Raw genomic sequence first — 24,492 nt, 5'->3', positions numbered from 1 at the left:
GGGTTGTAGATTTTGGGGCAGGACAGCTCCATGCTCTTTACTTTAACCTCTGAGATCACAGGCATTGAGAACCTTCTTGAAATTTCTAGTGGGAAGCTTCACACAAATCCTCAGGGTAAGTCCCACTAAGGAAATCCAACTGCTCAGAACTTGTAAAGCTGTATTTCTGCAGTCTTTGGGATGCTCTCAAAATGTAGAGTAGACCTGCATGGAGCTGAATCCTTTGACCCTCTCCACTTCTGATTTGCAGCTTTCACATCATCTTAGCCTAGGTGAGAAAACCAGAAAAGTGAAGAAAATGACTAAAAAATGGGTCCTTAAGGTGATAAAGTTCAGTCACCAAGCATAGTGCCATCTGGACCACTCTGCCCTAAGGAACAGCTCTTCTAGATTGAATATTACTTTGTTAGAATTTCAGTGAGGCATGGCTTTATGCTTGCTTTCAGATATATTGAAAAAATACTTCTGGGATTCAAATTAATGATTTTAATTTTCTCATAAAAATAACAAAAGCCCATTAAAATCTAGATAGAAAAGGAAAGAACAAACTTATGTTCTCACTACTATAAACATGGTTTTCAGAATTTGGGTGATTATTTCCCTTGAGCCTGTGTGTGTGTGTGTGTATAATTTTATAATTATACTCTATATGCAGTATTGTATCCTTTTTATACTTTATAAGCATTTTTCTTTAGATGTTTAGAAAATCACATGAGTTTATTAAAATGTTCATAAAGAACTGTCAACATTTAGGACTAGGAAGCTAACTCAAAGAGCAGAAAGTATAATTTGCATGTAGAAGACCTGGGTTTGGTCCCTGGCATGTAAGTCCTCTGAGTACTGCCAGGGGTGATTTTAGAACACTGGGCTAGGAGTAGGACCATTAAGTGTGACTCAAAAGCCCCCCACAAAAAAAAACCACACAGAAAACCAGACAAAAACAACAATAAGGGATGGGCACTTGATCATTGTATAACTGAAACCCAAGCACAAAATTTGTAAGCCTATAACTGTACTTCATGGTGTTTCACTAATAAAAAAAAAAAAAAGGAAAAAAAACCAAAAAAAATACAAATCAATATATACTATAGAAAAATAAAAACAGGTATATGCAGGCATAAAAAAAACCAAAAATTTACCATTTGTAATCTATATGAGGAATAGTAAGTAGATGTAGATAATTTGAAAATAGTTTTTGATAGTTTTTTTTTCCCTCTGAGATAGAAATTATCTCAAAATCTTGAAAAATATGCCTCAGTTTTGTTTATTGCAGTGTTCCCAGAGACATTTCTTTTATTTGGTTGTTAGTTACATCCAGTAGATGTTTCAAATTTTTTTCTTCACCCCCAGCCCTTTGTTAAAGAAAGACATAGTGACAGGTCCCTTTCTCCCAGGAGAGAGTAACATTGTCATACAGTGCTAATGTGAAGGTGTGCATGGAGTGTTCCAGCTTCAGCCTTGACAAGGGCTGCTGGAGAGAATGCTGTCTAGGTGCAGTAGAAGTGTGTACGAGTGAGCAGACATAGCAATGTTAAAGTCCCTGTCAGTAGAGGGTCCAGTAGGTGTCCCAGAAAAGTCAGTACATGGAGATGGAGCACTTGTAAGTCGCCATGGCTCAGGGGAACCTGACTTTACTTGGTGATCAGAAAAGGAGTACTAGTCAGAAAAATAAAAACCAAAAAACCAAAATCCAAGAAACAAGCGAACATATAATTTTGGAGAGAAGAAAGGACGATTTTCCCAATTATACTTGCATTCCTTAGCAATTCTGATACAAGTTTTGGGGGATTAATCATCCTGCTATAACACCTTGAATTCAGCCCCAGAATTCTTAATCAGTTATGAATATATCATATACCTCAGGTTCATTGGGGAGAAAAAAAAAGATTGATCACCATGACTGATGGGAATTCATCAAGTGTTAAAATCAGTGGGGTTGTGAATAAAGAAAAACTTCATCAGACTGGCTGGATGGGTGGATTTAATAGGGGAGTGGGGGACCGAGCAGAAGAGATGCTTGATTTAGGAGGCTGCAGCTGATCTAAAGGCTTGCTAATAGGGTTAAACAGAAAGAAAAACCTTTAACTACTTAGAAGATAAAAATTTGTAGGATAGGACTGAGCTTTCATGTGTTAATCAGCAATTCTACTTTTTGGTGTCTTAACCAAGAATCCCAAAATACTATTTTGAAAAGAAATTTGTGCTTCTATTTCATTGTATCTCTAATCATATAGTTAAGATCTGAAAACAACCCAAGTGAACAACAGTAGATGACTGGATAAAGAATTCAATACACACACACACACACACACACAATTTGCCACTGTCTATATGGACCTAGGGGATATGCTGAATTTAAGGGAGAATAACCGATAAAAAATAATTTCTCTCATATGTGGGATATAAAGAAAAATAGTTTGGTAACAACTATATTGGTCAAAGGCAACAGAACTGTAGAGTTCTACAGAACAGAGCTTAGCTGGGAGTAGAGAGGATTGACGAGGGATTGTGGAGGAAAGTTGGTAGGTGTGGTGTTGTAATGATGTGTGCATAAAATTGTTATTAAATCATGGTTCACCAATTTAAAATAGGGGGTGAAATCAATAGGATAGAATGACAGGTTTGTTGTGCTGCACAGAAGAATTGGATTTTGACTTACAGGTTCTGAATTGAAGTAAAAAGATGGTGAGATCCTTAACTACAGTTTAGGCAAGGAAAAGAAAGTAGTCCAGCAGTAGCATTTTAGATTAGTATCCCTTTTTCAGGGATTCCTGGAAACCGGAGCCTAAGGCAGAGCTTACGAAATGGAAGGTTAATTAATTGGGCTATGCTGTCTCTAGGCAGTTGGAGTGATGGGACAAGGGATGTAAAGCAAAGGAAGGAAAGAAAGGTAAAATGCAAGGTGGCGTGCATATACATTTTCATCTGGTGTCTTCTTGATGGACTTTCAAGAACTCTCCATGAACCTGGTCAGGACTCAGGTGAGAGACACTTTCCATCTCCCAATTCTGGCATCTGGAAATCTGAAGTTAGGGTGCCGGAATGTTAGGTAGCATCTTTCTTTGACATCACAGGTGGCCTCTTCTCACTGTATTCTTTCCTGGCAAAAGGGGTGAGGTAGAGTTCTCTGCCCTTGTAACATAGTCATTTCCAAAAGGGCCCATCTCACATTGAGTAATAGCATTGACAAGATATTAAGGTTTCAATTAAGAATTACAAATGTAATTGAAGAATTTACAAATGAATGTTGTAGAACTCTACTGCCCCCGCGCCTGGCTGTCCTCGCCGGGGTCCCTTGAAGGGGAGCGGGTTGAGTTTCCCTCCCTGCCCCGACCAGGGCTCCAGCAGCCGAAGATCTCCAGAACCAGCCAGCACCATGCTGAGACCACTCTCCACACGCATGAAGGTATGCGGGTCCCGGGGCTGAGATCTCCAAGCTGCTCGGATTGGGGCTGAGCATCCTCCACCCAGATCCTCCATATTCCAGTAGACAGGGGTCACACCCACCAACTGGCCCCCTGGCGCCGTGTAAATCCCATCAACGGCCAAGACTCAGAGACTATAAACCCAGGTCCCGGAAGACATCTTATTATCTCATTTTTACTTTGGACATACTGGCAGGCTACCAAATGTAACCTGCCTACATGGCAGAGTCTGGCGCAAACTCCCCGTGGCGTACCCAATATGCCAAATACCAGTAACAATGATGGGTCTCATTCTCCTAACCCTGAAAGAGCCTTGAATCTCTGGGCCAGGATGAAGGAGACGTTACTGGGGCCTGCTCGAGGCAATCGACTAACAACAGGATGGTCATGATCGTGATCGTTGTAGAATTTACTCTTTTAAGGGTTTCACAAGTAGTAATAAAAGGAATCATTAGGTTATGAATGTGATGATGGTTCTTTTTATTGAGTGTATGCTATATGCCTGATGCTTGAGTTTAAGTGTGCAGTGCTAAGTAAAACCATGTCACATCTCTGCTTTCCTGAAGTTTACTGTCCATTCCAGACTGGGGTGGTGCAGGCACAGGATCAGGCCTGAATCAAGGGGTGCCATGGAGAATTCTAAAATAATAGCTGACAGCATCATCAAGATAAGTACATGCTGGCAGGAGACAAGAAAATGGGGTGGGGTAGACTTGGTTGGAGAACCATAGGAGATTCCCATATACTGAAGTGTGAACAGCGAATGGGGATGGGTGAATGATTAGCAGGAGGTTATTCATGAAGCAAATGTTTACCGAATACCTAGTATTCATGTAGCAGGCACAAGCAAAATTTGTCAGTATTTCAGACAAGAATTCCTATTTCATGATGTAGTCTGGACAGGATGTTGATAGACGAGTAGGGAAAAGTGGCTGTATAATAATATATAGAAACTAAAATGCTTAGGTCTGGGACTGGAGTGATAGCACAGCGGGTAGGGCATTTGCCTTGCACATGTCCAACACGGGTTTGATTCCCAGTATCCCATATGGTCCCCTGAGCACTGCCAGGGGTAATTCCTGAGTGCAGAGCCAGGAGTGACCCTTGTGGATCGCAAGGTGTGATCCAAAGAGCAAAAAAAAAAAAAAAAACAACTTAGGTCTTGGGGGATGGAATAGATTGTAGCTGCGGATGTAAAAATGAGGATGGCAAAAATGTTATAGTAACTATTTCTGCTTATATAACTGGATGAGTGTCAGTTCTATCTCTGAGCAATATGAGGAATATAGGTGATGGTGAAGAACCGTTTCCTTGTGTTTAATTTGGGCAGACAGAATGTAAGCACCTTTGTGATTGATGTCCAAGGAAGATGTTAAATGAGCAGTTGAATATAAGGTAAAGGTAAAGGTAAAGGCCCTCCCGTTGATCGTCGATTTGCTCGAGCGGGCCCAGTAACGTCTCCATTGGAGACTTTGTTGTTACTGTGTCTGGCATATCGAATACTCTCGGTAGCTTGCCGGGCTCTCCGAGAGGGGCGGAGGAATCGAACTCGGGTCGGCCATGTTGGCCGCTTGTAAGGCGAACGCCCTACCCGCTGTGCTATCTGGAATTCAGAACTAAAGTTTGGGCCATTAAGATGTTTTTGTCCGATAATAACTGAAGGAGTTGGCAAGGCCATTACTTCTAGAAGAACAAACACTTTTAAAAATCTAAAAAGTGTTTAATGGGTTTCTCAAAATAAGACTAAATTATACTGCTTTTTAATTACAATGTGGATTTCAGTCTGAATGCCCTTGTACTCCTAGGTGTAAAAACAAAACAAAATAAACTTGTCTCACTCTTGCTCTGTGCAAATAGTTTGTAAGAGATGAAAGGAGATATTCATGTTTTAACATTGCACTAGATCTGGGCAGGACTGTGATTCATTTTTAAGACTCGAGGTTCATTATCTGAGAAGACTTGGTGTTTTCTTCCAAATGTTGAATTCACAGTTAAGTTCTTTTGTGAGAAACATTGGTAGAAGAAAAGTAATATGTCTATGATCTATTCCAAAAGGCTGATGAAATTAAATTTGCCTTCATCTTCCCCAAGAATAACTTTCAGACTGCTAAAGATTCTCAGCAGAACAATGACCAAATGAATGTGAGACAAAGAATAAAAAATGAAAATAGTAAATGAAATGAAAAAAAACCTCTATACTCTTGGAGCTCATCTTTTCTTTTTTTTTTTTATATTTCTAGGAAGGTTCCAGAAGTTTAATCTTCTATTAGCCACTTAAAATTTTTCCTACTTTCTAATTATTATTAATTTCTCTTCTATTAATTTCTGACCTTTCTTGCTACTTGAGTTTCAGCATTAATTGTCATCAGAAGTCATTTGGAGTATTCTCTTCTGAAAAAGCCTTTCCAGACATTTAGTCTAATTTCTCCTTCATGTTTGTGGGGAAAAGTAACATAAATGCAAATAAATCCTCATGCTTAATAATCTAATTATAAAACTTCATGGAAAGACTAAATGTTACTTTGAAGATTAGTGAGAAAGGTTCTTTCTGTGGTAATCATTCTGCCTGGAACTGGGAATATACTCAGAATGAAAGTGCTTTAAATAGAACACTGCTTTCAAATTTAAAATGTGCATGCATTTTTCCACATTAAATTTATTGCACATATGTTTAAGTGTACCTTAAAAGTAAGTCATATTTTGAAGTAATGATGACTTTCTCTTTATAAAAATAGCTTTAAGGGCTGGTGATGTGGTAATTAATAGAACACTTGCCTTGATTGTGTGAATTCCTGGGCTCCATTCCTAGCGACTCATCATCCCTCAAGCATTGCTGGGAGTGATTCTTGAGCACCATGCCAGGAACAGATCCCAAGAACTGCAGGGTGTGGCCCCAAAACCAAAACTAAAAGCAAAAAGCAAAAACAATGCACCCAAACCAAAGTAAAACCAAACAACACCAACAACACCAGTTGAAAAACTTTTTAATAAACTCTAACCTCTCCAATTCATGTATACTCTCTCAGTCATTCTATTCAATCAGATAACCAAAACCTAATAGAATTCAATCCTCTCCCTAGCTCCAATGTAAACATTGCTTTAACGATACACACTACTTATGAGTTATCTTTCATCATTGAAAGGAAGATTAACCAATGGAAATTATTGTTCTTTGATCCTAATTAAATGAAGTTAATATCTGGATTACCTCTGAAGTGAAAGGCCTGCCTCTTAAAAGACCTCAGGAGAATACTCAGAATATATTTACTTGCATCCTGCTCTGTATTTCTCTCCTATTCCCTTCTCCTAGGTTGAACCTTTAGACTTGTAAGGATCTAATATAGGCAAAGTATATGGAGTTACCTGCGAAGCATTATCTTCATCACTTCTGCATTTTATGTCTTTCCTGAATGAGAGGAAAAATGGGGTGGGGAATGGAAAACTTCTTCAGCTGGAGTATGGCAGATGTTTGAGGCCAATGTTGTAGCTCCTTTTCTCCTCTAGGGTAGTCTTCTGGCTCAGAAGAAGAGAAGGATGCTCATTGAGCCAAGGTTAAAGCTCTCCATTCTCTCCTTCCCTCCCTTCCCCTCCTCTCTCCTATCCTGCTCCTCCCTTCCCCTCCCCTTTCTTCCCCTCTCCTCCCCTCCCCTCTCTCTTCCCCTCCCTCCCTCCCTCCCTCCCTCCCTCCCTCTCTCATGGGTCACACCGTGCTGTGCTCAGAGGTCATGCCTGGCTCTGTGCTCATGGGTCAATTCTGGCTGAGCTCAGGGCTCAGGTGTTCATATGTGGTATTCAGGATTGAACTGGGGCCAGTTGTATATAGAAAGTGCTTTAACCTCTTAAGTTTCTCTGTCTCTCTGTCTCTCTCTCACTCACTCTCTCTCTGGCTTGCTCCCCTTTCTTTTAGACTTATACTTTGTTCAAAACAGACAATGATACTCCAGCCAGTATTGAAGATTCTTAATCTCTTTGGGATCTGTGATGTCAGCTATACATTTTCTGAATGCTTGCTTTATTCTCCTTGTCCTTTCTGATCTTTGCCAACAGCCAGCTACTCTGTTAGGGACAGTATTTGAGAGCATCGCTGCTTCCCACCAGTTTAGACTCAGTGAGATCAAGGCCATCTTTAGAACTGAGACTGGGGTAGGGAAAAGGGCTCTTCTGAGATCCATGTGAGGATACATGGCTTTATAAGCATTCCTCAATATTATAATAATTAAAAAAGTTATAGGTGATATGCTTCTCATTTCAGTCATCACTGAAGTACAGGGTATTGTGTTGGGCCTGATAGATTATATAAAGGAGGTACACTCTGACATCCAGCATCAAGGTCTTTTTCTGTACAGAAAATGGGAGAGAAGTATGACTGAATACTAAAGATCTCTTTTGGTTTACAGCCAAAAACAATGTACAGAACCAGAACTGAATAAGGATAATATATTTTACACACACCGTTTTCATAACAGAAAAGAAATATTTTTCACCAGTTGTATGTATTTTCTTTTGTTTGTTTTATTTTTTGGACTACACCTGGCTCTGCACTCAGGATTCACTTCTGGTGGTACTTGGGGGAACCATATGGAATGCCAGGGATCAAATTCAGGTCATTGTGAACAAGAAAATTACCTTACCCACTGTATTATTTCTCTGCCCTCCAGTTTTATGTTATTTATCTGTGATGCGACTATAAATCACATAAATGATTAAACACACATCACACTTATCTGTATGAATATTTAATAGATATATGTTCTTGTTATTCTCTACACTGACTTTTTCACTGTTTAGTATGAATAACATTTGATACCACTTTTACACAACCTCTTATTTGTGATAGGTCCATGGTATTTCTTTGAATGCATGTTATAATTTTTTAAACTATTTTAATATTGATGAATGTTTATAAATGTCTAGTTTTTAACTTGAAAACACTGGCATAAATATTATCTGTATATATCTGCTATAATTTCTGTAATACAGAATTGCAGACAATAATATTAAATTGCTTTTTAACATTGAACAATATTGCCTAGTTTTCTTTGAAACTTTATATTTCCTTGTAGTCTATAATAAAGGAATTAATTGGACATAGCAGTAGAAGTACTGGAGAAAGATCATTGTTGTAACATATTGAAGTTTGGTAATGCTTTCTATTTTATAAACCACTTCCAGCTACTTTAAATAATTTCTAGAACAGTCCTGTAGTGTGGCATTCTGCCAGAATTTTAATATGGATTGTAGTGATTTTGTAGATCACTTTGGGTAATAGTTAACTTAACAATATTATTTTTCTAATACATATCTTTCCGTTTATTTAGGTCTCTTTAAGTTTCCTTGAATAAAGTTATATTTTTAAAATGTATAGCTCTTTCAACTACTAGGTTAAGTGTTATGCTACTGTAAATCGAATTCTTTTTCCCAGTTTCATTTTTGATAATTTATTTTAGATCACTAGGATATAGAAATACTTCCTTCTTGGATTTTGAAATGTGGGAAGTTTGTTTTGGGGAGCTGTATCTGGTGGTTTTTAGGGCTTTCTCTTTATTTTCGCTGTTGTCAGAGATTACTCTTGATGTAGCTTAGGGGAGCATATGCAGGGCTGGGAATTGAACCCAGGTTAGTTGTGTGAAAGGTAAACACATTAACTGCTGTATAATCTCTGGCCTGGTTTTTAAAATTTCATTACTTAATTTTATATCATAAGACTTCACTGAAATTAGACCTGATCACTTTCTGGGGCATGGAGTGAGAATTGACTGATCATTGGGTTAATTTTTATAAAAATTCATGTCATTGGAAAGTAGAGAAGATATTATTTATTCTAATTTCTATGCCTTTTATTTCTTTTTCCCGACCAATTGCTGTGAGTAGAACATTTCAGTGTTGTATTACATATGGTTGATGAGAGTTCTATGTCTTTGTTTTGTTCCTGATCAATGAGAGCCTTTTAATTTTTCTCCTTAGAGTAGGATACTATTTCTGAGGTACACTCCTATGTAAAAATTGCTGAGAGGTTTTATATGAAAGTATTTTGTTTTTGTCAGATGCTTTTCTGTATATACTTAAATTTCATATGACTTTAAATTTCATTCCATCAATATAATATTTTTATTGACTTGTGTGTGTTGAGCCATCTTGACTTCCTACAGATTAATTCCTTTCATTTTATTTCTTTGTAAGCGGCTTGAGGCTTTATGTTGCAGTGCTGAGGTACCCCTGGTGGTGTTCAGCAGACCATATGCAGTGTTGGGATCTAATTAGCGTCTACTGCATACAGGCAAATACCTTAACCCCTCTACTGACTTTCTTGGCCCCTCCATGATCCTTTTAATTTGTTATACTAAAACAGTGGCCTGGGTGATTCAAGAAAGGTAACAAGAATGCAATGCTGCTCCAACATAGGGATCACACTCTTTCTCTAGTAGTGCTCCCTGATGTCTTCTCCTTCAGTTAATTGATCATAGAACACATTTAATCAAGCCATCAGAGAAGTTTGATAGGAGGTTTGATGAAAGAATAGGAACTTTGGGAAGATTAGCCACTAGCTCATGCTACCTTTCTGTGAGTGTAGGACCCACAGGCTTGATTTAATATATACCACTTCTGCTAAGTGTGCCGTTATATCCAGTTATGGTGTTAGGAGGTAACACACTCTCAAGTTCATATGGAATAGTGACATTTTAGTTTTGTTCTAGTATCCTAAAGGTATGTGTTGTGATTTATTTAGGGGGTGAAGATGCAATCAAATTCCTCGTGAACTAGGTTATGATAGCATGCTAGAATTCAGATGGGATAACAGGGTACAAGTTGGTAGAGAAACATTCAAGTGGTCTTGGCCAACATGGGAAAAGAATAAAGGTTCCCCAGTCAGTAGCTGTGTATCATATGCCAAGGAATGCGTTGATTAATTCCAGCAATGAAATTACAGCAACTGTATTCTACAAAATCCATATATATTTTTTTAAGTCTATATAGGCAAGTTGGATTGGAATAATCATTCTCATCCTCAAAGTCCTTGGTAGTGACCATAGTGTCTGTGATCACTCCAGGAAGTGTTGCTTTTGTTTTATTATTTTCAAAGATAGTGGTAGTTCTTAAAAATTGTGCCTGATGTTTTTTTCCTGTTTGGAGCCCTTATTTTATATAAGGTCAGAGGATTGTTGAGGAGTAAGAGGATTCTAAGGAAATCTGTCAGTTATAGAGTATGTCTGTTTCAACTCTCTATTTCAGAACTGGGAAAATAATAATGGCATGATTTCTGGATTGAGTGAGAGTTAGATTTGAGCATAGATCCATTAATTACAATCTCTCCGTAGATCCTACTCTAAACAATTCAAAATAGTACCACTATGTGTTTCCAGGAATGAGTGATACTTTACAGCCATATCCATCAGTTCTATGAAAATCTAGATATTTCCCCTTCCCTTGTATTTTGTAATTCTGCTAATTGCTGCAGGTGTTTGGGAAAGACTAGGGGGAAGATTTGTAGTAAAAATGTTTGACTGAGATGAAAGCCACTCCTTAAGTTCTTCAAGGTCAGTTTGCAGAAAAGTATAGTCACTCAGTCAATTCTCAAACTTGAGCCTGCATATTTTTTCCTGGATCATGCAGGATTTGGTATTTCTCTCAGGAATACTTTTTTCTTTCTTTTTTCTTTTTTTGTCACATCCAGTGGTGCTCATGCGTTACTCCCAGATCTGCACTCAGGAATTACTTCTGGCAGTGCTTAGGGACCAGTTAGGATCCAAGGATTGAACCCAGTCAGCCGCATGCAAGGCCAATACCCTATATGCTGTACTGTTGCTCTAGCTTCTCAGAAATAGATACCCTGATCAAAAACCAATAGTCTCGGTGTATCAGATATTTTGGTTATAGCCTTTATACTTTCCTATTATGGTAATGATAGTCACCTGCTCTTACGATGCTATCACCAGAATACCGTCATCTCTATTTAATTCAGGGACCCTGTTTCTGGACAGCATTATTAAATATTGTCATCCATTATCCACAGAAAGGGCTACTGCTTGATACCTTCAAGGATGCCTGTGGTCCTCTAAACTAGTGTATCACTCAAAACCTTGGTGAAAACAGTGTCTTCAAGATCCTACCAAGGGATAGAGGTAGTGGAGTAGATCTTACCTGATAATTCCAATTAAGCATTCTGTCCTGCCAAAGTCTTTGGATAGTTTTTTGGTACAAAAAGTTATGAAATTCCTTGTATGTGCTCTAGATTCTGTCTATATAAATTGGAAAAGAAAATCTTGTATTAAGAAAAATAAAGAAAAATAAATGGTATTTCCTTCTTAGGTCCTACTTGAAATTGCACTCTTTGGAGTCCGATAGAAGCAATAGAGGTAGGAAAGCAGGATCCTTAGGATGATCAAAAAGTTCCTGATGAGAAACTAATTTTAGATTGGGGCTTCTTAAACTTTCCACTTGACACCACATTTTTACCGAGAAATATTATGTAAGTTGAATTAAAGAGGTATATAAAATAGCTACACAAAACTTTATTCACTGATAATAAATCATAAAGGAGTTTATTTTATTTTATTTTTTTGTTACATAAACTAGGTTTTTTTAAAATTTATTTATTTATTTTGAATACCCATCCCTCCACCAGTAACCATTTCCCACCACCACGGATCCCAGTAACCCTCCCACCACCCATACCATCCCCATCCCACCCTGCCTCTGTGGCAGGGCATTCCCTTTTGTTCTCTCTTTCCTATTCGGTGTTGTGGTTTGTAAAAAGTTAAGCCTGATTTTCAGGGAGAAACATTGGAGAATTTACTTTCCATTGACCACTTTATATATAAGAAGATGTCGCGCGGCTGCATAAGCGGCCGTGCAGTTTGCAGTGAGAGTCATGGTTCCTGCATAAGCAAGCTATGCTTGTAGAGGCTCGTGGTCACCGGGGTTCCCTCTGGGGGAGACGGGATGCGGCACCTACCCCATCTGGGACTTCCCGGTGACCTAGGCTCTCTTCAGGACCGGGAGCATTCTCAGTAGCTGTGGAGGCCCCCTCCCCCCCCCCCCCCCCCCCCCCCCCGCCCCCGGCCTTTCTTCTCTGTGTCAAAGGAGTTTATTTTAAAATAAACTTTTGAAAAGTTTCACGACCCCACATGGGGTCAAGATCCAAGTATAAGAAGTTAGGCTTTTGATGAGGCTTTTACTGCTTCTTCAGGGAAGAACAGAACCTCATTAGATTTTAGAGGAAAGGTGATTTCAATCAACATTCTCTAGTCTCTGCCAAACATGGTCCTTTAGCCTTATCAGTATCCCCATATGCTACCATGCCAGTGTTCAGGTCTTCACTTCTTAATCAGTATTCTAACTTTAGCTGAAAAGACTCTGAAAGGTTGGGAATCTAATTTGCATTGCAGTGTATCCACCCACAGGATTAGACTTTGGTTTAGTTTTAAGAAATCTTTTCTCTGGGGCTACAGGAGATAAAAGGTTTTATTCTTTTTTTCTTTTCTGTGGTTAAAGAAGCTTTCTGGATCTCCATCTTTTCTTGAGCTTAGAATTTAAAGTCCTCAACTGACCTTTTCCTTTCCTTCAGAAATGCAAATTCTGGGTCCCATCCCAGATTGCAGAAGTGCAGAGGCAGAGGCCCAGCAGTCTGTTTTAACAGTGCTCCATCTGAGTCTTAGGTACCCTTAATTTTTGATGCAGAATAAGCCTTCAAATTTTTCAGAGTAAACTGTTTGCAACCGAGAAATCCAATCCAAAACAATTCTATTCAAACATATAGGGGCCCAGATTTTACCTCCATTGTGTTTTTTTTTCTTTAAATGTATTTGGTAGTAGGAGTGAGGATAGGTTAAAACGTTTCCCTTGCTTGTTACCAACAGGATTTGATTCCCCAGCATTACGTATTGTCTCCTGAGCACTGCCAAGGATCACTCCTGAGCAGAGAGTGAACACTACTGGATGCAGCCATCCACAGCCCCCTCCGCCCCCGCCACTCCACACCCTCAAAAAAAGCACAGAAAACAAACTAACAGCCAAGTAATTGGGGGGGAAAATGCCCAGGGAGGAAGTAAAAAATTATGGAAGGATGCAAAGAAGTGAAAGGCAGGACATACAGAAGCAAGGAGCTCAAGGCAAAAAGGAGGATTTGGCATAATGCTAAAAAGATGTCTTTTGTTTCACAGACCTAGAAAATAATCATTTCAGAAAGGGACAAAAGGGCAAAGATATGATTCTAAGATAAAACTAGTGAACAAATTTAACCTTTCACAGTAATATTCTGAATTATAAAATCTGTCCCATAGGTATAACATTTATCTGAAAGAGAAGAAAAATGATTGAGTTATTTTTAGAAATAAAGTATAAATGACTAATTCTAGGAAATTCAGAACTTATGTGAAAAGAAAAACAGTCTGTTGGCATATCAGTAAATAGTACTACTTATAGTTATGCATAAATGCAAATTTTCACTGCTTCTAAAATTCAAAACTTTCAAATAAAGATTTGGTAGAATATCTGATGGAGAAAAATAAGTTCAAAACTGCTGTGATAGCTAAGCACTTATCTAGTCCTATGTGAAATCAGAAGTTAATATGTAGCACTGACAAATTTAAAAGCAGTCATTTCTTATTATACAGATAAATAAATAACTGCTTGAAAATATTTTAAAGAATTAAAATGCCTACCTTTAATAACCATAATGGAATAGTCAAGGGTTGTACAGGGTCTGAGAGTTTGTCATTTCAAAATTTATTTGATGATTTTAAAAATTATACTCATTTATCATATAAATAAATACTAAAATGAGTAAAAAAGAAATCTCATAACCTCACAAAGCACAGTAAAAACAAATTTAATTCACAAGATATTTATTGAGCTGTAGAAAGCACAGTAGTAATAGGGGACAATGAGATGAATAAAATCAATCTTTGCTTCCCAGGAGGGAATTTTTTTTCATGGGACAAAAATAAGTATCTAAAAGCAGGGGTGGGCTAAAGTTTTTCTTCCAAGAACCATTTGGATATTTATCACATAATTTGTGGGCCATAAAATGCCCGCAGGATCTGGGCACTAATGAGAAATATATGTGTCTGTCCCATCAAGAACCATGGCCAGACCACATGATTTAAAAAATAATAATAATTAAATTGAGACACAGTGACTTAAAAAGTTACTCATGATTGAATTTCAGTAATACCAACACCAGTTTCCATTTCCCTACACCAATATCCTGTTTCCCTTCCAGCCTCAGGCCTGCCTGTATGGTAGGTACCTTTTGTTTTTATTTGAGTTCTTTTTTAGGCTCTGTGGTCTATAGTACTGTTACTGATAGGGTGTCATGCATACCTCTTTAGTATTCCTACCCTGACCTGTCCCAAGTGACAAGCTTCCTACTGAAGAGCAGTTCTTCTGTTGTTTCTATTGCTTTTGGACATTTGTTATTTTCCTACTATGTTTCTTTTATATCCTGCATATGAGAGAGATCATACTGTGTCTGTCTCTCTCTTTCTCACTAATTTTATCCAGCATGATAACTCTCCAAATCCATCCATGGAGTAGCAAATTGACTGATTTTCTTATGGCTGAATAGTATTATGTTGTGTATATGTACTATACCTTCTTTATCCCGTCATATGTTCTTGGGTGCTTGGGTTGTTTCAAGGCTTGGGCCATTGTTACGGACATAGCACAAATAACTTTTCTGGATTTCCTTTTCTTGGCCATTGGGTTATATTCCAAGGAGTGAAAACCCAGTTTCTAGTTTTCTGAGTAGTGTTCATATTGTTTTCTAGACCAGTTGAGATTATCATCAACAGTAAGGGAAGGACCTTTAATTTCCCCCACATCCATGCCAACTCTTTATCAGATGAATGGTGGGTAAATATTCTCTCCCAATCTATGGGGCATCTTTATAGTCTGATTATCGTTTTCTCATATTAGATAATTTTTAAGGGCTTCATATGTTCTTGAGCTGGACATTCCCTACCCCTGATTGAAAGCATTGCAATAGTAAGTAAGGTATGGAGACTGAGAGGAATCATCAAACTCCGTTGCCCATTCCAGCCACAAAAGCCCCAGTAATTGTGACTTTTGGCATGCTCAAAACATAAACATAATCTGTTTACCACAACGTTGTTTCTGTACTGCTGTTAGTATATATGCATATTATGCAAATGATTACCAACCTAAGCTAATTTTTTAATGTTTCCATAATATTACTGTTTCATTTCCTTGGTAGATAAAAATTAAAATATAAAACTTTTTTTTAAATGTTAAATGAATCACTTAATCACTTAATCACTTAACTTCCCGTTAGTCGTCGATTTGCTCGAGCGGGCGCCAGTAACGTCTCCATTTGTCCCTGTCGCGTGCTAGTGTAGCCCAATGGCATCTGTTCGCTCCGGGAACATGAAGAGCCTCAAACCGATCGTTCATGATCTTGACGAAGAAGTCTGACCATCTGGTAGGTGGGTGGCCACGCGGTCTTTTGACATCCCGTGGAATCCAGTCGGTAACAGCTCTAGTCCAGCGGTCGTCTTTAAATCTCATTACGTGACCAGCCCATCTGATTTTCGACACCTTGGCAAATGAGGCAGCGTTCCTGATTTTTGATCTTAAACAGATGTTGGAACTCCGGATTTTTTCTCTCATTTGAGTGAAACGTGATATTCCAAGCATAGCTCTTTCTATTCTTCTTTGGGAGACCTGAATAGCGTTCTCATCCTGTTTGCGTAGGGCCCAGGTCTCTGAGGCATATGTTAATGCAGGAAGAACAGTGGAATCAAAGAGATGTGCCCGGAGCCGGAGGTTCTTCGTCCTCTTAGCTATTTCTTCCACGTTCTGGAAGGCATTCCAAGCCGCTCTCTTCCTCCTGCGTAGCTCAGGTGCCAGGTCATTTGTCATGTTGACCTCTCGACCTAGGTACACATAGCTGTTGCATTCGGAGATGGTCGTTCCATTGAGAGCAAATGGGGCATCAGGAAAGAAGCTGTTTCTCATAAACATTGTCTTCGTAAGATTCAGCTGTAGTCCTACCTTTCCACACTCACGGTCAAAGTCGGCCAGCATTTGTGCCGCCTGGCTGATGTTTGGTGTTATTAAAACAATGTCATCAGCAAAGCAGAGGTGGTGTAGTAGCCGACTATCTATCTTCACTCCCATTCCTTCCCATTCCAGTTGTCGCATGATGTTCTCGAGGGTGGTACTGAAGAGTTTCGGTGAAATGGTATCACCCTGCCGCACCCCTCTCTTGACATCAACGATCACTTCTTTGCAGAATGGTGAGATCCTGGTAGTGAATCCGCAATACAGCTCACGGAGGATCCTGATGTATTGGGCTTGAATGCCCTGATTGGCTAGGGCTTCAATGACCGCTTCCATCTCAACAGAATCAAAGGCCTTCTTTAAATCAATGAACGTTAAACAGAGCGGCATCTTGAACTCCCGAGAAACCTCAAGGAGCTTGGTTATCGTGTGGATATGGTTGATGGTGCTGAATCCTTTGCGGAACCCGGCTTGCTCGCATGGTTGTCCTTCATCTAGTGTTCTGCCAATCCTATTTAGGATGACTCGAGTGAACAACTTGTAGATGACAGACAATAGGCAGATCGGGCGATAGTTGCCAATGTCTTGGATGTCTCCCTTCTTGAACAGTAGTACGGTCCTGCTGGTTTTCCATTGGGACGGAACCTTGCATTCAGACAGGTAGCGAGTGAAGAGCCGAGCCAGTGTATTGATGAGTACTGACGGCAGGTTCTTGTTAAATGAAATTCAAAGAAATTCCAGTATGCAATTATATTTGATGGTAATTCTTGGGAAGAAAAAACTTCTAAATATATTTGCTACTATAATTCTAAAACATTGCTTTGCCTATTTCCCTGAGATACTTATATTCTGGGAAGCCAAGAGTACAAGAAAGGAATAGAAAGCACTATTTGTATCAGGACAAAGGAATTTTTCAATCTGTGCTCATTGTTTCAGGCTTCAGAATGTACAGGGTGATAGATCACCAACCTAACATTTTTCTGGTGATACTCCCAGATGTTCGCATCTGGAGATCTTTCCTATAGGATTTTTAGGTACTGAACATATTGACATATTGAGTTGCTCTTTTGTTCAACATGGGTAGCATTTGCCTGGCTGCTGGCAGTTTGGAAACAAGTGGTGAAAGGAATAAGGTTCTCATGTTGAATGTACAGACATGCACCAAATCTCCCTGGTATTTAGCTCTACACTGATAAGAATGAAGATGTTTGGTTTCATGGGCTCACTCAAGAGAGACCCGGCATGGAGGTGCAGTTCCAGGAAGCTCCAATATACATGATGATTCTCAGTCGATTTTCCTGCACTTCTTGTGTTAACTTATCTTTGAGTTCAGAGTCTTTCTGGGGATATACAATTTCTTCTAAGTCTGTTTCTGGAAGAATTGAAGATAAACAAGTTTTCTGTTCTATTAAATTTAGGCAGTAACCATCCCACCATCTGCTTTTTGCTGTAAAACATTTTTTTTTAATCCCTTACTCACTGTGTGGAATTCAGGACCCTTCATCCATCGCTGGCACATAAATACTTGAATGAATATTTAGATGAATTGATTTATAAGATTTTATAGACATTGCTAGGTTTTTTTTGTATCTTAAAGGCACTATGATAACATGCACTTCTAACATCTTTTTCATTAATACCCCTTTTGGGGACTAAATTCTACCTTTTATTTATGTTCTTCAATATGGCCAAGAAAAATTTATTTTATCTTATTCCTACTGTTAATGGAAAATAACTGTGCACTATTAAGTGCATCCCAGTGTACAGCGTTGAAAATCAGCACATGAAACTAAGTGTGTATTACTTAAAGATAGACTGTACTCTTATGTGTGCCTTTGTGCTCACATGTGTATGTGTATATGTGTGTGTGTAAATCTGAAGACTTATGGTTGTTAAAAGTATTCCAGAGGGTGCAAGGTCCAGATCTTTCTTCTTTAACACTGCATGGTCCCTTAATACTACTGAGCAGAATATTGAAGGGACCGGTCTCTATTTAAAATAAAATAATAGGAAAATTTTATGTCGTAAGATAATGAGAAAGTAAAATATGTGTTAATAGTGTAAAGCTTTCTAACTACCATTGCCTCTTGCCCAGTTGACCTTTGTGGTTTAGTATATTTTAAAATTGACTTTGTCAGTTTATGTTGGTGCTATGTATTTTAAGGTATATATGTGAAGATGAATAAAATCAAATAGTGACAAAAATTTAAGCTCTAAAAGTGACAGTAGAATAACAACAGATTTTTTCTCTCCTCATTAAAGGGAATCTTTAACAGCAAAACATTGAGAAGTAACAAATATAGCAGGTACCTGTGGTTTAGCTAGTTCTGGATCTTGACTCTCCAGATTTGATGCTCCCACACTTCATACCACAGTAAATAAGCTTTTTGCATTTGCCTCAAATATCAGTGACTACCTCTAAATAATGAGTGTATTTTCAGTGCTGTTTTAAGCTTGTATGCATTTATTTTCCCAGTCTTTGGAATTTGTTAAAGAATTCTACCAAGAAATCCAAAGAATGTCCTTTCTAATAAAAGAGGAAAGAGGTAAGAATTAGTCACAGGAGAATCAGAGGGTAAAATCTGTGTTAATAGTGACCATGCTGCTATGGGAAATTAAACAAGTTATAACCTTTCTTTTTGAGAGGCAATATACTTTGATTCTCTTCACTTTCACTGTGTGTGTGAATGCCCTGGAATTTCTGTCATGATTGATTAGAAATAAACAGCACAATGATAATATTTTGATGCTCAAGTGGCTAGAGACTTAAGTTAATAAAGTCTGAAATCCTTCAGGATGGAAGGTAAGGAATCCAATGTTATTTACCAAAAAGAGAAAAAAAACAACTAATTTTTTCCTTTACTTGTGTTTGGACTCGTTTTCAGGCAACAGGCCTCCTGTGGAAGATGGGACTCCTTGTCTGCTTTCCAGAATATGTTTCAAGGACCCTCAGTGAAACATGATTACGCTGCTCTGGGTTAAAATGCTTGAGAGACATCCACATCTCTGATGGCCACTTCCATGAGACAGAAACAATGGTCTTATCAACAATGTTGACTGCATCCCATGCTGGGGCATCCAATACAACGTTCATAGTATATGAAAACACATACAGGAATATGACGGTCCCTCCACCATTCCAGCATCCCAGTGTTGACCAGCTGCTCAGATACAGTTTTGAAACCATGACTCCCACTGGGATGAATTCCTTGATGGTGAATAGCACGGCTGGGTCCCCAACACCAGCCACTTTTGAGAGCCTCAACTTGCCTCTCCAGATCATCCTATCTGCTATGATGATATTTATTCTCTTTGTGTCTTTTCTGGGGAACTTGGTTGTTTGCCTCATGGTTTACCAAAAAGCTGCCATGCGATCTGCAATTAACATTCTCCTTGCCAGCCTGGCATTTGCAGACATGTTACTTGCAGTGCTGAACATGCCCTTTGCCTTGGTAACTATCCTTACTACCAGATGGATTTTTGGGAAATTCTTTTGTAGGGTGTCTGCTATGTTTTTTTGGATGTTTGTGATAGAAGGAGTAGCCATACTGCTCATAATTAGTATTGATAGATTCCTTATTATAGTGCAGAAACAGGATAAGCTAAATCCATATAGGGCTAAGGTTCTGATTGCAGTTTCTTGGGCGACTTCTTTTTGTATAGCTTTTCCTTTGGCTGTAGGAAACCCTGACTTGCAGATACCTTCCCGAGCCCCACAATGTGTATTTGGGTATACAACTAATCCGGGATACCAAGCTTATGTGATTTTGATTTCTCTCATTTCTTTCTTCATACCCTTCTTGGTGATACTGTACTCATTTATGGGGATACTCAACACTCTTCGGCACAATGCTCTGAGGATCCATAGCTACCCTGAGGGTATATGCCTCAGCCAGGCTAGTAAACTGGGTCTGATGAGTCTCCAAAGACCCTTCCAGATGAGCATTGACATGGGCTTTAAAACGCGTGCCTTCACCACCATCCTGATTCTCTTTGCCGTCTTCATAGTATGCTGGGCCCCGTTTACTACTTACAGCCTTGTGGCAACATTCAGTAAGCAGGTTTATTATCAGCACAACTTTTTTGAGATTAGCACCTGGCTGCTCTGGCTCTGCTACCTCAAGTCCGCGTTGAACCCACTGATTTACTACTGGAGGATTAAGAAATTTCATGATGCCTGCCTGGACATGATGCCGAAGTCCTTCAAGTTTTTGCCGAAGCTCCCTGGTCATACTCGGCGCCGGATTCGCCCCAGTGCTGTCTATGTATGTTCGGAACATCGGACAGTGGTGTGACTCTTAGAACTGCCTGTCATTTTGGATGATGGTTGTGGTTGTTCTTTGTTTTTTTCCAAGTTTACATTTTTTAATCATTATTTTCACTGTCCTCCCGTTGTTCATCGATTTGCTAGAGCAGGCTCAGTAACGTCTCCATTTTGAGACTTGTTGTTACTTTGTTTGGCATATCGAATACGTCATGGGTAGTTTGCCAGGCCTTGCCATGCGGGCAAGATACTCTCGGTAGCTTGCTGGGCTCACTGAGAGGGGCAGAGGAATTGAACCTGGGTCAGTCGGGTCGGCAGCGTGCAAGGGAAACGCCCTACCACTGTGCTATCGCTCCAACCCAATCATTATTTTCAGAATATATAATACAAAGCTATGTTTCCTGTTCAGCTAAAACAGGATGATTATTGACTTTTTATGTACAGATCATTAGAGAAAGACAACTGTCTTTTTTAAGTTTTAAGTTCTTATCCAGTTTCAGCACATGCAGTGCTCCTGTTGCTGGGCTAAATGCTGGAGAGATAAGTAGAGTGGGTATGGCATTTCCTTGCACATGGCCATGGCTGACGTGGGTTCAATCCCTACCACCCCAAATGCTTTCCTGAGTTGTGCAGGAGTGATCCCTGAGTGCAGAGCCAGGAGTAAGCCCTGAACACTACTTATGTTGCCAGAAATGCGAACAAAAACTAAAGTGATTGGTGGTTCTTTGACTTTGCATTTTCTTTCACTTGACTTCTGTACTTAAACTTCCTTGTTTTTCATTGGATATGTGAGTGTCTGTGTGCTTGGGCAGTGTAAACAAAGAATGCTGGTCAACTATAATTCTGTTATCAAGGATACACAATGGGAAAATGAGCTTTAACTCCAGGGTTAAAAAAAATCATCCTGTTGGATGGGAAGATGTTTTTTCTTGGATTGATTTTGTTTTTGTGGTAGAAATTAAGATTGTGCTATACTAAGCCTGCAGTTACATAGAATTGTAGGTGTTTTGTATGCTGCTAAGATTTGCTTATTAGTGTAGTGCATCAAATTTCTTTTTTTCCTGGAAGATATTGCTGCTTTATGCCATCACATTGGAGCCAAAAAAAGAAAAGAAAAAAGAAAAAGAAAAAAAAGTCATTCCATATACATAAAAATATAGTTTTGTTTTTAAAAAAGAATAACCCAAGGGAGTTAGTGACATTTTAAAGGTCATTAAGATTTACTTTGGTGCACTTTAAGGAACAATGTACAAACTAATTAAGTCATGTTTTTCAAGATTGTTTTTCACCTGACATGTTGTGCTTTAGGAAACATTGCATTATAATTCCTAGGAAGATAGTTTAAACAACGTTTTATCTGCATGTACAGTTTTAAAGTAGAAAACATAAAAATGTAGTCTTGTCTAAGCACAATAGGAATTTCTTAGAGCAGTAGGGCCAGAAAAAGGAGACAGACTCCCTTGGAAAAGTAAATGGGGTCAGTCAGTAGATGGCCAGTGTTGGCTGTGGCGATTCCTTCACTCAAGAATTTGCATTGACTATTTGCATGACCGGTACAAAGACCATTGAACTACTAGTTGTTGGACTCATGTACTAGGTACAATGCATAGTTTTATTGAGTTAGGTAATATTTCTTCCTTTTTTACCGATAAGGAAAGCACATCTCAGACAAAACTCCTCAAGGTTAGTGGTGGCACTGATCCTCAGCGCTGCTCTGCTGAGCCACACCCTCACACACCTCAAGCAGGTTGTGTTGCTTCATAGCCAACCAGGAACTCTTTGTAACCTTTCACATTTTAGACTAAGACTTCCTTTTAAAAAAAAAAAGTAGTGGGGCTGGAGCAATAGCATAGCGGATAGGGCGTTTGCCTTGCATGCAGCCAACCCGGTTTTGATTCCCAGCACCACCAGGAGTGATTCCTGAGTGCAGAGCCAGGAGTAACCCCTGAGCAACGGCTGGGTGTGACCCAAAAAAGAAAAAAAATAGCACCCTTATTTTTATTACAAAAATGTGAAGGTATTCAAAAAAGTCTGGAAAAACAAAGACAAAATAGAGTCACACCATCTTTTCTAAGGCCAAATTTTAGATTAATAAGGCTAAAAAGAAACCAGACAATTTTTATTTTTGGTAGACACTTGATTGAAAAGTTCAAAATAGCAGTACAGAGTTCTTTGCCTTGCAGGTTTAAAGCTTTCTGGTTATTCAACTGTGCCTCTGAATGTTCTGGGCAGAACTGTATTGTTGCTTCAGTGCTTGCCCATAGCACAGCTGGTACTTGTGCATGTGAAGAGTGTCTCCTATAGAGAAGCATAGAGCAAGTGTTAGGAGGGCAGGTCTGGAGAGTTTTGTTTCTGTCTTGCTGATGGTCTATGTGTTGATCCCTGCCTCTCAGCCAGCGTATCCAGGGCCTTTGTTGCATTTCTCTCTGAAACTCTGACACACTTCATAAAGCAGCCAACAGGAATGGGATTTAGGCTAAGGAAGGCTTCAGGAACTGAAAGTTTAGCCTCCTGGTTGTGTCCTCAGCTTTGTCAATAGGTGAGTTAAGTGTGAATGCCTTTTGGAATTTCGCAGCTTTTGAATTCTAGTGCTCTGTGAGCCAACAGCAAAGTGGGAGCCTGTTTCTTCACTGGACAACTGGAGAGTTGGATTAAATAAAAAATCCCAGGACTTATCCCAAAACTAATACACTTCTTTCCATGTGAAAGTAAAAATTTTTAAAGAGCCCTGCTGACATCAGCATCACTCTTTGGTCTCCAGTATTATTTCCTTACATTTTTGTTCATCTACTATTTCTAAAAATTCAGTGTCTGAGGAACACAAAACATGGAATCAGGAATTAAGGCGTTGGGAGTTTGATGCCATCAAGAAAAACCTAACTAATGACATGGAACATGAGAAAGATTATTTTCCAGTGAAACAAATCTTTGGAGACTAAAGCATATGACTCAACATTTGTTTCGGGATCATCTTCTGATGATAATCACCTACCTCTTTGGTTTTGAATTTATATTTTTCACAGGTAAAATTGTTTTGATCTACAGGGACCTTATAGGACTTAAACACTGTTGTAGATATAGCAGTACGTTGAAGTGTAGCATGCTTTCTAATTTCAGTATAAACTGGATTTCAAGCAGATACTAAACAAGGATATTTGTAAGTAGACTTTATTAAGGGAAGCCAGTTGATATGTATTCTTCTATATTGGCGCTAGGCCTTGAGCCATGTGGTTGGAGCTGAAAGAGCTTTGTTTGCTTTGTCCTTTTCTATGTACTGTCTGGGGGGACTTTTGTGCTGCTTGGTTGGTAGTGCATCACGTGGTGAAAGCACCTGAGTGCCTGCTGAGATCTTGGTATTTGTGAAAGAAGACTATGAGGGGCCTTAGAGAATTCAGCAACACTGAACAGCAGTTCTCTTAACACTGGGTAATCTTGATTCGATGACAGTTTACAAATAACTTTGAACTTTTTTTTGTACATGTACACATTTTAAAGCTTTTTTTTTAAGTGCTATGTTGTAATGTGAAAACATTAGGTGCAAAATCATATGCTGCCTATTTCCCTCTGTTAAGGGAAAAATACCACTACTATCACTGCTGATTGACATAAATCAGAATTTTTTAAAAATTTTTTCCTTTTTGGCTAGTAGAAGCGTGAAAGAATTAGGGCAGTATTTGTGGGCAAAAGAAAGTTCAAAAGAAATCCCAAATAGTCTGGAGTAGTGATATTCAAACTTTGACAGGTATGAATGTCTGAGTATTCCCAGGGATATTTCTTAATGCA

The 24,492-nt window shown here is 38.9% G+C and overlaps 1 protein-coding gene across 1 annotated transcript in view; it reads left to right on the top strand.

Annotated features, from left to right (window-relative positions):
- The window catches only part of GPR63 (G protein-coupled receptor 63), a 73,206-nt gene extending 52,421 nt beyond the window's left edge, over window positions 1-20,785 (top strand). The window contains exon 2 of the mRNA XM_056125150.1: window positions 19,331-20,785. Within this exon, the coding sequence (XP_055981125.1) occupies window positions 19,481-20,740 (1,260 nt within the window). The 5' untranslated portion in view covers window positions 19,331-19,480 and the 3' untranslated portion in view covers window positions 20,741-20,785. The remainder of the gene's footprint in view (window positions 1-19,330) is intronic.
- Window positions 20,786-24,492: the final 3,707 nt, after the last annotated feature.

This window comes from Sorex fumeus, unplaced genomic scaffold (genome assembly GCF_029834395.1).
Source record: "Sorex fumeus unplaced genomic scaffold, SorFum_2.1 ptg000054l, whole genome shotgun sequence".
In the NCBI taxonomy this organism is placed as follows: domain Eukaryota; kingdom Metazoa; phylum Chordata; class Mammalia; order Eulipotyphla; family Soricidae; genus Sorex; species Sorex fumeus.
The sequence above is the reverse complement of the archived record's forward strand: the minus strand, read 5'-3'. Positions and strand labels throughout refer to the sequence as shown.